At 44.7% G+C, this 17258-nt stretch overlaps 1 protein-coding gene across 2 annotated transcripts in view; it reads right to left on the bottom strand.

The window, feature by feature from the left end:
* Window positions 1-17258, bottom strand: part of LOC115134883 (cyclin-I-like) — a 39495-nt gene that overhangs the window by 3759 nt on the left and 18478 nt on the right. For both annotated transcript variants that reach the window (XM_065017191.1, XM_065017192.1), the window contains exons 3-6: window positions 16328-16462; window positions 11277-11351; window positions 10036-10176; window positions 3745-3981 (exon numbers count right to left, since the gene is read on the bottom strand). In XM_065017191.1, coding sequence (XP_064873263.1) covers window positions 3745-3981; window positions 10036-10176; window positions 11277-11351; window positions 16328-16462 — 588 coding nt within the window. The remainder of the gene's footprint in view (window positions 1-3744; window positions 3982-10035; window positions 10177-11276; window positions 11352-16327; window positions 16463-17258) is intronic.

Here is a 17258-nt window from a genome sequence, read left to right as displayed (position 1 = left end):
AGGGTCATAAGAGAAAGAGAGATAGATGGGTTATTCCACAACAGCAGAAAATGTTTTTGTCATCTCAGAATGTTCTGGCAATTCTCACACAGGATCTTCATTGGGAGGAAGGATGTCTGAGACGTGCTTTTTACATTTGTATCACAAACCATTTTTTGAGACAATCATGATGAAAGTGGCAATTTTAAGCCCTTTGAGACCCACAAGAGTGCACAAAACATTAAGTACACCTTACTAATATTGAGTTGCACCTCCCTTTTGCTCTCGGAACAGCCTCAATTCGTCGGGGCATGGACTCTACAAGGTGTTGAAAGCGTTCCACAGGGACGCTGGCCCATGTTGACTCCAATGCTTCCCACAGTTGTGTCAAGTTGGCTGGATGTCCTTTGGGTGGTGGACCATTCTTGATACACACGGGAAACTGTTGAGCGTGAAAAACCCAGAAGCGTTGCAGTTCTTGACACACACAAACCGGTGCGCCTGGCACCTACTACCATAACCGGTTTAAAGGCACTTAAATATTTTGTCTTGTCCATTCACCCTCTCAATGGCTCACATACACAATCCATGTCTCAAATTGTCTCAAGGCTTTAAAATCCTTCTTTAACCCGTCTCCTCCCCTTCATCTACACTGATTGAAGTGGATTTAACAAATGACATCAATAAGGGATCATCGCTTTCACCTGGTCGGGCCTGTCGCAGAAAGAGCAGGTGTTCCTAATGTTTTGTACACTCGGTGTGCGTATGCTTTCTGTAAGACCTTATGATCTGTGATACATCGTGGAGTCATAATACTCCTTATAGCTCGAACTTATTCAAAATTAAACATATTTATATTAATATCTCAAAATAACCCTTTTTTTTTTTTTTAATTTAGCTTCTAAAAAATAATTTTTAGACAGTTTCGTCAAAACGTCACATTTCCCCGGAGTGGGCTCTCTGGTACTTTTGATGATATAACATAAAAAAATGTACATTATATGTCATTAACCAATCACAGACCTCCTTTAGGATTGCACATTCAGCAAATCACCAGCAGAGGGAGTTCCTTTTGAATCTGTGTTGGTGGGGCACATTAAATGCATCAGAAATGTCTGGAAATTGTATTTAATTGTAGAGTAAATTGCTTAAAACAATATGGTGTTTAAAAATGGGGGTAGTTGAGATATTTATATTAATATGTTGAATAAATGAATGTAAAACATTTTATTTCAGAATCTAGACATACCCCATTATGTTAGAGCTCGCTTATAAGGAGAATGATGAGTTCAAGATGTTGTCTGTATCATGTACGGTTCACGGATCATAAGGTATATAGCTAGGTGTCATCATCTAAAATAACCCTAATTTATAAGAAAGTTCTTATTTGAGTAATGGTGGTCCGACCCATCTATGTGAGGCTAGCCACAATAAGGATTAGCCACAATAGTGGCCTTCAAAATAAAAGTATGTCATTGACAGTGATGCAAATGAATACAAATAAGTAGAATTATGCCATCATTTAATAGATCATGCTAAAAGAAAAAGACTGTTAATTTGACACAAATCTGTTGAAATCACACTGTATGTATTATACTTTAGAATTGCATTGGGAACTTACTTATTTCACTGTACAGCCTTAACTATGGATTGTGGATCAATGACTGGTATCAGTCTACTCAGTGACACCCAGAGAAACATTAGCATCATAGCTCTTATTGCAGGACTCTGAAACAACTGTGAATTGAGCCACATTTATTGTCAACCTACGTGTACCGAACACTATTCCAGAGGAAAAACAATACTGCGTGGATGTTTTGGAGTCTGATAACTCTGAGGACGACATTGGGGAAAAACATATTGGGTGTTGAGTAGACTGATATCCCATTTCATTGATCCTCAACCCTTAGGTAAAGCTGTACAGTGCAATATGAATGTCAATACACACAATAGGCTGACTGGGGAGGTGATTTCACACAGTCGCAGTCCCGCGATAAGAGCTACAACGCTAATATTCGCTTAAACTCTTCAGTTGTGTTCTGTGGGTGTCATCGACTCATACCCCATTTCATTGCTTCACATTCCAACCTTGTTTAACACTATCTAGTGTAAATATGTCACGATTCCACAAATTATAACCTTCTATATCGGCAGGGTAGTCTAGCGGTTAGAGCGTTGGACTAGTAACCGGAAGGTTGCAAGTTCAAACCCCTGAGCTGACAAGGTACAAATCTGTCGTTCTGCCCCTGAACAGGCAGTTAACCCACTGTTCCTAGGCCGTCATTGAAAATAAGAATTTGTTCTTAACTGACTTGCCTAGTTAAATAAAGGAAAAATAAAAAAGAGGTACTTTTATTTTGAAGGCAAACAGCAAATTCCACTATTGTGCCCAATCCTTATTGTGGCTAGCTTCACAACACATACCCCGGTCCGGTCGAGCTTCACTAGCTGGCTGTTTATAACGTTAGCTTTGGGCAACAGGGTTATAAAGTAGCTGGTTAGCTATTTATTTTCATGAACTGAAGTTCGATTTCAATAGGTGAGCAACAAGTGGCTACCTAGCTAATACTTACTCACAAGAATTCCTAAATCATTGCTAAGAATAATGAAAATGACTGCAGTTTCTACTGGTCATTGATTTCAGGCTGGTTGTATTGGTGCTAACTAGGTACCAAGCTAAAGCTAGCTAGGTACCAAGCTAAAGCTAGCTAGGTACCAAGCTAAAGCTAGCTAGGTACCAAGCTAAAGCTAGCTAGGTACCAAGCTAAAGCTAGCTAGGTACCAAGCTAAAGCTAACTACCCCAGAGGTAGAGGTCAAACAAATAATGCCTTATTACCAACGCGGTATTGTAAACACACAGTTCGTGGCCGGTGTTTGCAGACTTGGTTTGTACAGCTTTGACAGTGATACTGATAGTAGCTGTGGCGCTTGGCTTGCACGGGCAAATTCAGCACAACACAACATTCTATAATAGAACTGTGTCATTTAATGTGTCAAATTAAAAGCTTATTTAACACGTCAAATTAAAAGCTTATTTAACATGTCAAATAGTGTTATTTGAAAGGTGTCGCTTTTTTCCACACACGCAAAGACCCAAACGGCGTCCCAAACTTACAGGAGGTCATGTACAAATCTAAAGAGGGCCCAACTTTCACCATGATAATAAATAAAAATGGTTTGTGATACAAATGTAAAAATGCATTTAAAACAACTTTTCTACAGGTAGACCAGACATCCCTAATTGGCAGATGAGTAGAATCCCTGATTGGGTTGCTCACCTGTGTTCCCTACAAATGTTGTTTTGAATGAAAAAAAGCTTTGTACCTAGACACTGAAGAAGGCTGTAAAGCCAAAACGTCTGAATGCGATCCCCGATGCAGCGAAATGAAAACAAGTGAAACATTAAAAAGGAAGCTTTAAGTTTACATCAAAACCTTTTATCTGAATGAATGGGTTTTACGCACCATCCAAACTTCTGGAAGAGAGCGATGGTCTTCTTTTGATAAACTTCCTTCCTCCCAATGAAGTTCCTATGTGAGAATTTCCAGAATATTCTGAGATAACTATTTTCCACTCCCCTGGTGTGGAATCACCTAAGATAGGGAGTGGGGTCAGATTGGACTCCACGTCAACACTGGTACGTGTGTATGATTTAGGTAGAAGCCCTCACTGCCTAACTGGCCGCTATCTCAACATGCCAACATACTGTACTGCAGGCCTACTTGTGCTTTCTCCTGACCAGGAGGATAGTGAGAATTTAGTACCTGTGTTTTCCTGAGCAGGTTGATCGTGAGAGCCAGCCAGTCAGGGCAGATATTCTCCAGCTCCAGGGTGATGAGGGCCAGCGCCAGCATGGATCCCCGGGAGAGGGGCTGTAGCAGGGCGCTGTCGGCCAGGCAGTAGTGCAGCTGCTGGGTCAACACGGACAGGTGCTGCGCCGGGTTACACCCCACCAGACCCACCATGAACCGTGGCTTGCAGGACAGCACCATGACATGGAACTGAAGGGGAACAACAGCCAGTTAGTTAGCGGTCAAATCTTTTTCACTAAACTGGTGTACGTAGGGCTGTGGCGGCGGCTGTATTACCGCCACACCGACAGTCATGAGTCATGACCGCAGACAAATTGCATGTGACCGTTGAGTCATGGTAACCTCCTTTTAATCACTCTGGACATGTGTAGTAGTGCCCAGCTTGTTAAACAACCATCAGGTCCTAATGGCCTGGTACTCAGGGCTCTATTGTTCCTCCATCAGGTCCTAATGGCCTGGTACTCAGGGCTCTATTGTCCCTCCATCAGGTCCTAATGACCTGCTACTCAGGGCTCTATTGTCCCTCCATCAGGTCTTAATGACCTGGTACTCAGGGCTCTATTGTCCCTCCATCAGGTCCTAATGACCTGGTACTCAGGGCTCTATTGTCCCTCCATCAGGTCCTAATGACCTGCTACTCAGGGCTCTATTGTCCCTCCATCAGGTCTTAATGACCTGGTACTCAGGGCTCTATTGTCCCTCCATCAGGTCCTAATGACCTGGTACTCAGGGCTCTATTGTCCCTCCATCATGTTCTAATGGCCTGGTACTCAGGGCTCTATTGTCCCTCCATCAGGTCCTAATGACCTGGTACTCAGGGCTCTATTGTCCCTCCATCAGGTCCTAATGGCCTGGTACTCAGGGCTCTATTGTTCTTCCATCAGGTCACTATTGGCCTGGTACTCAGGGCTCTATTGTCCCTCTGACATCAATGCAAATGTTATCGAAAATAACAAACACTAGGCCCATCTTACTTTTAAAACTCACATCACTGTGATGAACAATTTGAACAAAGAAGTTCAACAGCACTCATACACATTTCAGAGCTTATGCATATTCATAATCTTATGCATATTCATAAGCGCAAGCCCCCCCCCCAAAAAAAACATAATTAAAATTATAATTGTGCAGTTATACAATACAAAGCCTACCAAATATTACACATGGCAGAAAAACATACAACAAAAATGATTTAAGATATCTTTGGTACATAATTGGTCTAGCCTATACTCCAAAATTAAACAAATTTGAGTAATTTCCTTTCAGTGTGGACTGTATTATTATACATGGACTGTTGGGACTGTTAACGATCCAAAATGTCTATCCATTGAGTCTGAGAGAGAACTTACCGCCTTAGGCGATGCAGTTGGTTTGTTGATTGTGTGCAGGGCAGTTTACAGGTAGCCTAAAATTATAGTGCATTTGAATACGAATAGCCTAGTAATAGGGAATAATTAATTGCGTGACACGTTACCTTAAGCTATACAGAATATCTCACCACTACTTCAAGCCTCTAGCGGTGGTTCTGTCTATGACACTACTTCAAGCCTCTAGTGGTGGTTCTGTCTAGGACACTACTACAAGCCTCTAGTGGTGGCTCTGTCTAGGACACTACTTCAAGCCTCTAGCGGTGGTTCTGTCTAGGACACTACTACAAGCCTCTAGTGGTGGCTCTGTCTAGGACACTACTTCAAGCCTCTAGCGGTGGTTCTGTCTAGGACACTACTTCAAGCCTCTAGCGGTGGTTCTGGCTAGGACACAACTTTAAGCCTCTAGTGGTGGTTCTGTCTAGGACACTACTTCAAGCCTCCAGTGGTGGTTCTGGCTAGGACACTACTTCAAGCCTCCAGCGGTGGTTCTGGCTAGGACACTACAAGCCTCTAGCGGTGGTTCTGGCTAGGACACTACAAGCCTCTAGCGGTGGTTCTGGCTAGGACACTACAAGCCTCTAGGGTGGTTCTGGCTAGGACACTACTTCAAGCCTCTAGCATGGCTCTGTCTAGGACACTACTTCAAGCCTCTAGTGGTGGTTCTGTCTAGGACACTACTTCAAGCCTCTAGGGTGGTTCTGTCTAGGACACTACTTCAAGCCTCTAGTGGTGGTTCTGTCTAGGACACTACTTCTAGCCTCTAGGGTGGTTCTGTCTAGGACACTACAAGCCTCTAGTGGTGGTTCTGGCTAGGACACTACTTCAAGCCTCTAGCGGTGGTTCTGTCTAGGACACTACTTCAAGCCTCTAGCGGTGGTTCTGTCTAGGACACTACTTCAAGCCTCTAGCGGTGGTTCTGTCTAGGACACTACTTCAAGCCTCTAGTGGTGGCTCTGTCTAGGACACTACTTCAAGCTTCTAGGGTGGTTCTGTCTAGGACACTACTTCAAGCCTCTAGCGGTGGTTCTGGCTAGGACACTACTTCAAGCCTCTAGCGGTGGTTCTAGGACACTACTTCAAGGCTCTAGCGGTGGTTCTAGGACACTACTTCAAGCCTCTAGTGGTGGTTCTGTCTAGGACACTACTTCAAGCCTCTAGTGGTGGCTCTGGCTAGGACACTACTTCAAGCCTCTAGTGGTGGTTCTGTCTAGGACACTACTTCAAGCCTCTAGTGGTGGTTCTGTCTAGGACACTACTTCTAGCCTCTAGGGTGGTTCTGTCTAGGACACTACTTCAAGCCTCTAGTGGTGGTTCTGTCTATGGACACTACTTCTAGCCTCTAGGGTGGTTCTGTCTAGGACACTACAAGCCTCTAGTGGTGGTTCTGGCTAGGACACTACTTCAAGCCTCTAGCGGTGGTTCTGTCTAGGACACTACTTCAAGCCTCTAGTGGTGGCTCTGTCTAGGACACTACTTCAAGCTTCTAGGGTGGTTCTGTCTAGGACACTACTTCAAGCCTCTAGCGGTGGTTCTAGGACACTACTTCAAGCCTCTAGTGGTGGTTCTAGGACACTACTTCAAGCCTCTAGTGGTGGTTCTGGCTAGGACACTACTTCAAGCCTCCAGTGGTGGTTCTGGCTAGGACACTACAAGCCTCTAGCGGTGGTTCTGGCTAGGACACTACAAGCCTCTAGTGGTGGTTCTGGCTAGGACACTACTTCAAGCCTCTAGCATGGCTCTGTCTAGGACACTACTTCAAGCCTCTAGTGGTGGTTCTGTCTAGGACACTACTTCAAGCCTCTAGTGGTGGTTCTGTCTAGGACACTACTTCAAGCCTCTAGTGGTGGCTCTGGCTAGGACACTACTTCAAGCCTCTAGTGGTGGTTCTGTCTAGGACACTACTTCAAGCCTCTAGTGGTGGTTCTGTCTAGGACACTACTTCAAGCCTCTAGTGGTGGTTCTGTCTAGGACATTACTTCTAGCCTCTAGGGTGGTTCTGTCTAGGACATTACTTCTAGCCTCTAGGGTGGTTCTGTCTAGGACACTACAAGCCTCTAGTGGTGGTTCTGGCTAGGACACTACTTCAAGCCTCTAGCGGTGGTTCTGTCTAGCACACTACTTCAAGCCTCTAGTGGTGGTTCTGTCTAGGACACTACTTCAAGCCTCTAGTGGTGGTTCTGTCTAGGACACTACTTCAAGCCTCTAGTGGTGGTTCTGGCTAGGACACTACTTCAAGCCTCTAGCGGTGGTTCTAGGACACTACTTCAAGCCTCTAGCGGTGGTTCTAGGACACTACTTCAAGCCTCTAGCGGTGGTTCTGTCTAGGACACTACTTCAAGCCTCTAGCGGTGGTTCTAGGACACTACTTCAAGCCTCTAGCGGTGGTTCTGTCTAGGACACTACAAGCCTCTAGCGGTGGTTCTGGCTAGGACACTACAAGCCTCTAGGGTGGATCTGGCTAGGACACTACTTCAAGCCTCTAGCATGGCTCTGTCTAGGACACTACTTCAAGCCTCTAGTGGTGGTTCTGTCTAGGACACTACTTCAAGCCTCTAGTGGTGGTTCTGTCTAGGACACTACTTCAAGCCTCTAGTGGTGGCTCTGGCTAGGACACTACTTCAAGCCTCTAGTGGTGGTTCTGTCTAGGACACTACTTCAAGCCTCTAGGGTGGTTCTGTCTAGGACACTACTTCAAGCCTCTAGTGGTGGTTCTGTCTAGGACACTACTTCTAGCCTCTAGGGTGGTTCTGTCTAGGACACTACAAGCCTCTAGTGGTGGTTCTGGCTAGGACACTACTTCAAGCCTCTAGCGGTGGTTCTGTCTAGGACACTACTTCAAGCCTCTAGTGGTGGCTCTGTCTAGGACACTACATCAAGCTTCTAGGGTGGTTCTGTCTAGGACACTACTTCAAGCCTCTAGCGGTGGTTCTAGGACACTACTTCAAGCCTCTAGTGGTGGTTCTAGGACACTACTTCAAGCCTCTAGTGGTGGTTCTAGGACACTACTTCAAGCCTCTAGTGGTGGTTCTGTCTAGGACACTACTACAAGCCTCTAGTGGTGGTTCTAGGACACTACTTCAAGCCTCTAGTGGTGGTTCTGGCTAGGACACTACTTCAAGCCTCCAGTGGTGGTTCTGGCTAGGACACTACAAGCCTCTAGCGGTGGTTCTGGCTAGGACACTACTTCAAGCCTCTAGCATGGCTCTGTCTAGGACACTACTTCAAGCCTCTAGTGGTGGTTCTGTCTAGGACACTACTTCAAGCCTCTAGTGGTGGCTCTGGCTAGGACACTACTTCAAGCCTCTAGTGGTGGTTCTGTCTAGGACACTACTTCAAGCCTCTAGTGGTGGCTCTGGCTAGGACACTACTTCAAGCCTCTAGTGGTGGTTCTGTCTAGGACACTACTTCAAGCCTCTAGTGGTGGTTCTGTCTAGGACACTACTTCAAGCCTCTAGTGGTGGTTCTGTCTAGGACATTACTTCTAGCCTCTAGGGTGGTTCTGTCTAGGACACTACAAGCCTCTAGTGGTGGTTCTGGCTAGGACACTACTTCAAGCCTCTAGCGGTGGTTCTGTCTAGCACACTACTTCAAGCCTCTAGTGGTGGTTCTGTCTAGGACACTACTTCAAGCCTCTAGTGGTGGCTCTGTCTAGGACACTACTTCAAGCTTCTAGGGTGGTTCTGTCTAGGACACTACTTCAAGCCTCTAGCGGTGGTTCTAGGACACTACTTCAAGCCTCTAGTGGTGGTTCTGGCTAGGACACTACTTCAAGCCTCTAGCGGTGGTTCTAGGACACTACTTCAAGCCTCTAGCGGTGGTTCTGTCTAGGACACTACTTCAAGCCTCTAGTGGTGGTTCTGTCTAGGACACTACTTCAAGCCTCTAGCGGTGGTTCTAGGACACTACTTCAAGCCTCTAGCGGTGGTTCTAGGACACTACTTCAAGCCTCCAGTGGTGGTTCTGGCTAGGACACTACAAGCCTCTAGCGGTGGTTCTGGCTAGGACACTACAAGCCTCTAGCGGTGGTTCTGGCTAGGACACTACAAGCCTCTAGTGGTGGTTCTGGCTAGGACACTACTTCAAGCCTCTAGCATGGCTCTGTCTAGGACACTACTTCAAGCCTCTAGTGGTGGCTCTGGCTAGGACACTACTTCAAGCCTCTAGTGGTGGTTCTGTCTAGGACACTACTTCAAGCCTCTAGGGTGGTTCTGTCTAGGACACTACTTCAAGCCTCTAGTGGTGGTTCTGTCTAGGACACTACTTCAAGCCTCTAGTGGTGGCTCTGTCTAGGACACTACTTCAAGCTTCTAGGGTGGTTCTGTCTAGGACACTACTTCAAGCCTCTAGCGGTGGTTCTAGGACACTACTTCAAGCCTCTAGTGGTGGTTCTGGCTAGGACACTACTTCAAGCCTCTAGCGGTGGTTCTAGGACACTACTTCAAGCCTCTAGCGGTGGTTCTGTCTAGGACACTACTTCAAGCCTCTAGTGGTGGTTCTGTCTAGGACACTACTTCAAGCCTCTAGTGGTGGCTCTGTCTAGGACACTACTTCAAGCTTCTAGGGTGGTTCTGTCTAGGACACTACTTCAAGCCTCTAGCGGTGGTTCTAGGACACTACTTCAAGCCTCTAGCGGTGGTTCTAGGACACTACTTCAAGCCTCTAGCGGTGGTTCTGGCTAGGACACTACTTCAAGCCTCTAGTGGTGGTTCTGGCTAGGACACTACTTCAAGCCTCTAGTGGTGGTTCTGTCTAGGACACTACTTCAAGCCTCTAGTGGTGGTTCTGGCTAGGACACTACTTCAAGCCTCTAGGGTGGCTCTGTCTAGGACACTAGGACAGGACTATGAACGTGGTGACGGAACCCAATACTCACAATGTGTAGAAACTCCAGCGGTGTGGCAGCGTGCAGGTCCCAGTTGAGTTTATCCAGAATGATCCTCTCCATTCTCAGTATCTCTGATGGGGAGCAGCCACACCTGCTGCTGCTGGCCAAGTCGCGCAGCAACGGCACACGCTGCGCACACACACACACACACGACTTTGGGTTAGTTGGGTTCAAAACAACAATAGCAAACACGCACCAAAGGCAGCCCACCAACCATTTCCTCTCTGCCCACCAACCATTTCACCAACCAATTTGGCACCAAGAACTCTAATCATCTTATTTCAACTTAATTGTCTGACCTCCTAATGGTACTAATCACAGAGCCTGATGGTGTAGGATGTAATGGTTATGTTTTCACTAAGGAGACTGATGGTGTAGGATGTAATGGTTATGTTTTCACTAAGGAGACTGATGGTGTAGGATGTAGTGGTTATGTTTTCACTAAGGAGACTGATGGTGTAGGATGTAATGGTTATGTTTTCACTAAGGAGACTGATGGTGTCGTATGTAGTGGTTATGTTTTCACTAAGGAGACTGATGGTGTCGTATGTAGTGGTTATGTTTTCACTAAGGAGACTGATGGTGTAGGATGTAGTGGTTATGTTTTCACTAAGGAGACTGATGGTGTAGGATGTAATGGTTATGTATTCACTAAGGAGCCTGATGGTGTAGGATGTAATGGTTATGTTTTCACTAAGGAGCCTGATGGTGTCGTATGTAATGGTTATGTATTCACTAAGGAGACTGATGGTGTAGGATGTAATGGTTATGTTTTCACTAAGGAGACTGATGGTGTCGTATGTAGTGGTTATGTTTTCACTAAGGAGACTGATGGTGTAGGATGTAGTGGTTATGTTTTCACTAAGGAGCCTGATGGTGTAGGATGTAATGGTTATGTTTTCACTAAGGAGCCTGATGGTGTCGTATGTAATGGTTATGTATTCACTAAGGAGACTGATGGTGTAGGATGTAATGGTTATGTTTTCACTAAGGAGACTGATGGTGTCGTATGTAATGGTTATATTTTCACTAAGGAGAATGATGGTGTCGTATGTAATGGTTATGTATTCACTAAGGAGCCTGATGGTGTAGGATGTAATGGTTATGTTTTCACTAAGGAGACTGATGGTGTCGTATGTAATGGTTATGTATTCACTAAGGAGACTGATGGTGTAGGATGTAGTGGTTATGTTTTCACTAAGGAGACTGATGGTGTAGGATGTAATCACCTCGTCCTCTTCGCTGGTTTTGGCAGCCAGGAAGTAACAGGCGATGGCGATGCAGCGGAGGTACTTTGGACGGGCCTGAGGAGAGAGAGAGAGACTGGGTCAGGAGGACTACGTGATGTCACTAGTCCTCACTGTAAACTCAGCACCCTGGGTTCCAAATGTTCCCTGTTCAGACAACTTGCCAGGTACACACAGAAGGGTAACTAGTTCAGGCTTATCACTTTGGAAGGGCCTGAAAAGGGGAGAGAACGGAGCCACTGGGTCAGGACTGAAGTGGAGAGAGAACGGAGAGACTGGGTCAGGACTGAAGTGGGGAGAGAACGGAGAGACTGGGTCAGGACGGAAGAGGAGAGAGATCGGAGAGACTGGGTCAGGACGGAAGTGGAGAGAGAGCGGAGAGACTGGGTCAGGACTGAAGTGGGGAGAGAACGGAGAGACTGGATCAGGACGGAAGAGGAGAGAGATCGGAGAGACTGGGTCAGGACTGAAGAGGAGAGAGAACGGAGATACTGGGTCAGGACTGAAGAGGAGAGAGATATGGGAGACTAGACATCTACCACTATCAGATTAGAGCCATAATGGAGACTAGGCATCAACCCCCCCACTACCACTATCAGATTAGAGCCATAAAGGAGACTAGACATAAACCCAACCCCACATCCACTATCAGATTAGAGCCATTAAGGAGACATCTACCACCCCACTACCACTATCAGGTTGTAGCCATAAAGGAGATTAGACATCTACCCCCCACTATCAGATTAGAGCCATAAAGGAGACTAGACATCTACCACTATCAGATTAGAGCCATAAAGGAGATTAGACATCTACCCCCCCCCACCATCAGATTAGAGCCATAAAGGAGACTAGACATCTACCACTATCAGATTAGAGCCATAAAGGAGACTAGACATCTAACCCCCCCACTATCAGATTAGAGCCAAAAGGGAGACTAGACATCTACCACTATCAGATTAGAGCCATAAAGGAGATTAGACATCTAACCCCCCCCCCCCCCTCCCCCACTATCAGATTAGAGCCATAAAGGAGACTAGGCATCTACCACCCCACTACCACTATCAGATTAGAGCCACAAAGGACACTAGACAACAACCACCCCACTACCACTTTCAGATTAGAGCCGTAAGGGACACTAGACATCTACCACCACACTACCACTATCAGATTAGAGCCATGAAGGAGACTAGACATCTACCACTATCAGATTAGAGCCATAAAGGAGACTAGGCATCTACCACCCCCAGATTAGAGCCATAAGGGAGACTAGACATCTACCACTCCACTACCACTATCAGATTAGAGCCATAAAGGAGACTAGACATCTACCACTATCAGATTAGAGCCATAAGGGAGACTAGACATGTACCACTCCACTACCACTGTCAGATTAGCGCCATAAGGGAGACTAGACATCTACCACTATCAGATTAGAGCCATAAGGGAGCCAAAACATCTATCACTGTCAGATTAGAGCCATAAGGGAGACTAGACATCTACCACTATCAGATTAGAGCCATAAAGGAGACTAGGCATCTCCCACCCCACTATCAGATTAGAGCCATAAAGGAGACTAGACATCTACCACTATCAGATTAGAGCCATAAGGGAGACTAGGCATCTCCCACCCCACTATCAGATTAGAGCCATAAAGGAGACTAGACATCTACCACTATCAGATTAGAGCCATAAGGGAGACTAGGCATCTACCACCCCCAGATTAGAGCCACAAGGGAGACTAGATCATCTGCCACTATCAGAGCCATAAGGGAGACTAGACAACTACCACTATCAGATTAGAGCCATAAAGGAGAAGACACCTACCCTTCCCCCCACTATCAGATTAGAGCCAAAAAGGAGACTAGACATCTACCCCCCACTACAACTATCAGATTAGAGCCATCAAGGAGACTAGACATCTACCACTATCAGATTAGAGCCATAAGGGAGACTAGACATCCACCACTATCCGATTAGAGCCATAAGGGAGACTAGACATCTACCACCCCACTACCACTATCAGATTAGAGCCATGAAGGAGACTAGACATCTACCACTATCAGATTAGAGCCATAAGGGAGACTAGACATCTACCACTATCAGATTAGAGCCATAAGGGAGACTAGGCATCTACCACCCCCAGATTAGAGCCATAAGGGAGACTAGACATCTACCACTATCAGATTAGAGCCATAAGGGAGACTAGACATCTACCACCCCACTACCACTATCAGATTAGAGCCATGAAGGAGACTAGACATCTACTACTATCAGATTAGAGCCATAAGGGAGACTAGGCATCTACCACCCCCAGATTAGAGCCATAAAGGAGACTAGACATCTACTACTATCAGATTAGAGCCATGAAGGAGACTAGACATCTACCACTATCAGATTAGAGCCATAAGGGAGACTAGACATCTACCACCCCACTACCACTATCAGATTAGATCCATAAAGGAGACTAGACATCTACCACTATCAGATTAGATCCATAAAGGAGACTAGACATCTATCCCCCATGACGGATCAAAACTCATGGCTCGTCTCTCTGCAGCTGACATATTTTATTACATTCTTTATTTAACCATTATTTAAATTATTATTATTTACAACATATGGTGAGCAATATGTTTCAAAACATCGAATCACAATAAAATCACAATATCAAATCGCAATACATATTGTATCGGCTCCTACGTATCGTGATACTATCGTAACGTGAAGTGAATGTCATGGTGATTCCCAGGCCTAATGGCTGAAACATTTTTTATTGTCTCATTGTTTACTGATAAAATAATGTATATGTTGAAAGATAATGATGGAATAATTCCACTCTGAAACCTTATAATTGTATGAAATTGATTAGAATCATAAAATTATAATCTGATAATGTGTGTAGTTTTAATCAGAATTAGATTAAACAATGTATCTGTATAGTGGAAAAACACAGGCTGTCTGGGCAAGGCGTAGTTTAGGATTTGAACTTGTATGTGTGTGCCGAAGAAAAAAAATGATAACAGTTAAACTGACCGACCTGGCTAGGCCTCTGAGGAACTTATGAGGGCATAGGGAGTACTTCTCAAGGTTTCCCTAATCTCGGGGGAATGGAACTGTCGGCTGGGTAGTGATACACAGTGGTGAGAACTACGGAGAAGGATAAAACTCACCTACTGTTTGTGTGGAAGTATGTGAGTAGGATATCTACTGTTTGTGTGGAAGTATGTGCGTAGGATACCTACTGTTTGTGTGGAAGTATGTGCATAGGTTACCTACTGTTTGTGTGGAAGTATGTGCGTAGGATACCTACTGTTTGTGTGGAAGTATGTGCGTGGGATACCTACTGTTTGTGTGGAAGTATGTGCGTAGGATACCTACTGTTTGTGTGGAAGTATGTGCGTAGGATACCTACTGTTTGTGTGGAAGTATGTGCGTAGGATACCTACTGTTTGTGTGGAAGTATGTGCGTAGGATACCTACTGTTTGTGTGGAAGTATGTGCGTAGGATACCTACTGTTTGTGTGGAAGTATGTGCGTAGGATACCTACTGTTTGTGTGGAAGTATGTGCGTAGGTTACCTACTGTTTGTGTGGAAGTATGTGCGTAGGATACCTACTGTTTGTGTGGAAGTATGTGCGTGGGATACCTACTGTTTGTGTGGAAGTATGTGCGTGGGATACCTACTGTTTGTGTGGAAGTATGTGCGTAGGATACCTACTGTTTGTGTGGAAGTATGTGCGTAGGATACCTACTGTTTGTGTGGAAGTATGTGCGTAGGATACCTACTGTTTGTGTGGAAGTATGTGCGTAGGATACCTACTGTTTGTGTGGAAGTATGTGCGTAGGATACCTACTGTTTGTGTGGAAGTATGTGCGTAGGATACCTACTGTTTGTGTGGAAGTATGTGCGTAGGATACCTACTGTTTGTGTGGAAGTATGTGCGTAGGATACCTACTGTTTGTGTGGAAGTATGTGCGTAGGATACCTACTGTTTGTGTGGAAGTATGTGCGTAGGATACCTACTGTTTGTGTGGAAGTATGTGCGTAGGATACCTACTGTTTGTGTGGAAGTATGTGCGTAGGATACCTACTGTTTGTGTGGAAGTATGTGCGTAGGATACCTACTGTTTGTGTGGAAGTATGTGCGTAGGATACCTACTGTTTGTGTGGAAGTATGTGATTAGGATATCTACTGTTTGTGTGGAAGTATGTGCGTAGGATACCTACTGTTTGTGTGGAAGTATGTGCGTAGGATACCTACTGTTTGTGTGGAAGTATGTGCGTAGGATACCTACTGTTTGTGTGGAAGTATGTGCGTAGGATACCTACTGTTTGTGTGGAAGTATGTGCGTAGGATACCTACTGTTTGTGTGGAAGTATGTGCGTAGGATACCTACTGTTTGTGTGGAAGTATGTGCGTAGGATACCTACTGTTTGTGTGGAAGTATGTGCGTAGGATACCTACTGTTTGTGTGGAAGTATGTGCGTAGGATACCTACTGTTTGTGTGGAAGTATGTGCGTAGGATACCTACTGTTTGTGTGGAAGTATGTGCGTAGGATACCTACTGTTTGTGTGGAAGTATGTGCGTAGGATACCTACTGTTTGTGTGGAAGTATGTGCGTAGGATACCTACTGTTTGTGTGGAAGTATGTGCGTAGGATACCTACTGTTTGTGTGGAAGTATGTGCGTAGGATACCTACTGTTTGTGTGGAAGTATGTGCGTAGGATACCTACTGTTTGTGTGGAAGTATGTGCGTAGGATACCTACTGTTTGTGTGCAGCTATAAAATGGATGACTTTGTATAATGGACTTTAGAACGTTCTCTGAATAAACGGTACTAATCTTTTGCATAAACTGAGTCTTTGCCTAATTATTATTACACCCATGGTCTTACAAACCTCGGGGATTGGTCAAAGCTATTGATTGATAGTTATTATCAATGGGATTGAAAATTCTCGTGACAGTTACTTATGAAAAAAGGTTTCAGTACTTTATCTAGATAACATTAAAAACCAGTCGGTACCTTACCTTTATAGTGCCTAAAAACCTGTCCAAAATACTGATGGCTAGGGAGAGGGTCTCTGGATATAGCTTGGTGTCATTGTGGAGGTTAATGAGCCAGCACACAGCCTCATCACGCTGGGCAGGGGAGATGTCTGTATCCTGGGAACAACAGAAGCAGAGGGGTCAGTTTAAAAATAATAATAATAATAATACAAATAAATCAATCACAGGACACGTCACAGGTTAGTTGCTGAGGAGACATAGCATGTGCGTCAGTAAACAGTGCTTCACATTCAGAGAAAATGAACTGAAAAAAATTACAATTAGGATATAGTATCAATGCACAACGTATTAAAACCTACTCACTTAAATAAATCAAATCAAATTTTATTTGTCACATACACATGGTTAGCAGATGTTAATGCGAGTGTAGCGAAATGCTTGTGCTTCTAGTGCCGACAATGCAGTAATAACCAACAAGTAATCTAACTAACAATTCCAAAACTACTGTCTTATACACAGTGTAAGGGGATAAAGAATATGTACATAAGGATATATGAATGAGTGATGGTACAGGGCAGCATACAGTAGATGGTATCGAGTACAGTATATACATATGAGATGAGTATGTAAACAAAGTAAACAAAGTGGCATAGTTAAAGTGGCTAGTGATACATGTATTACATAAGGATGCAGTCGATGATATAGAGTACAGTATATACGTATGCATATGAGATTAATAATGTAGGGTAAGTAACATTATATAAGGTAGCATTGTTTAATGTGGCTAGTGATATATTTACATCATTTCCCATCAATTCCCATTATTAAAGTGGCTGGAGTTGAGTCAGTGTCAATGTCAGTGTGTTGGCAGCAGCCACTCAATGTTAGTGGTGGCTGTTTAACAGTCTGATGGCCTTGAGATAGAAGCTGTTTTTCAGTCTCTCGGTCCCAG

Source organism: Oncorhynchus nerka, linkage group LG4 (assembly GCF_034236695.1).
Source record: "Oncorhynchus nerka isolate Pitt River linkage group LG4, Oner_Uvic_2.0, whole genome shotgun sequence".
Taxonomy (NCBI): domain Eukaryota; kingdom Metazoa; phylum Chordata; class Actinopteri; order Salmoniformes; family Salmonidae; genus Oncorhynchus; species Oncorhynchus nerka.
The sequence above is the reverse complement of the archived record's forward strand: the minus strand, read 5'-3'. Positions and strand labels throughout refer to the sequence as shown.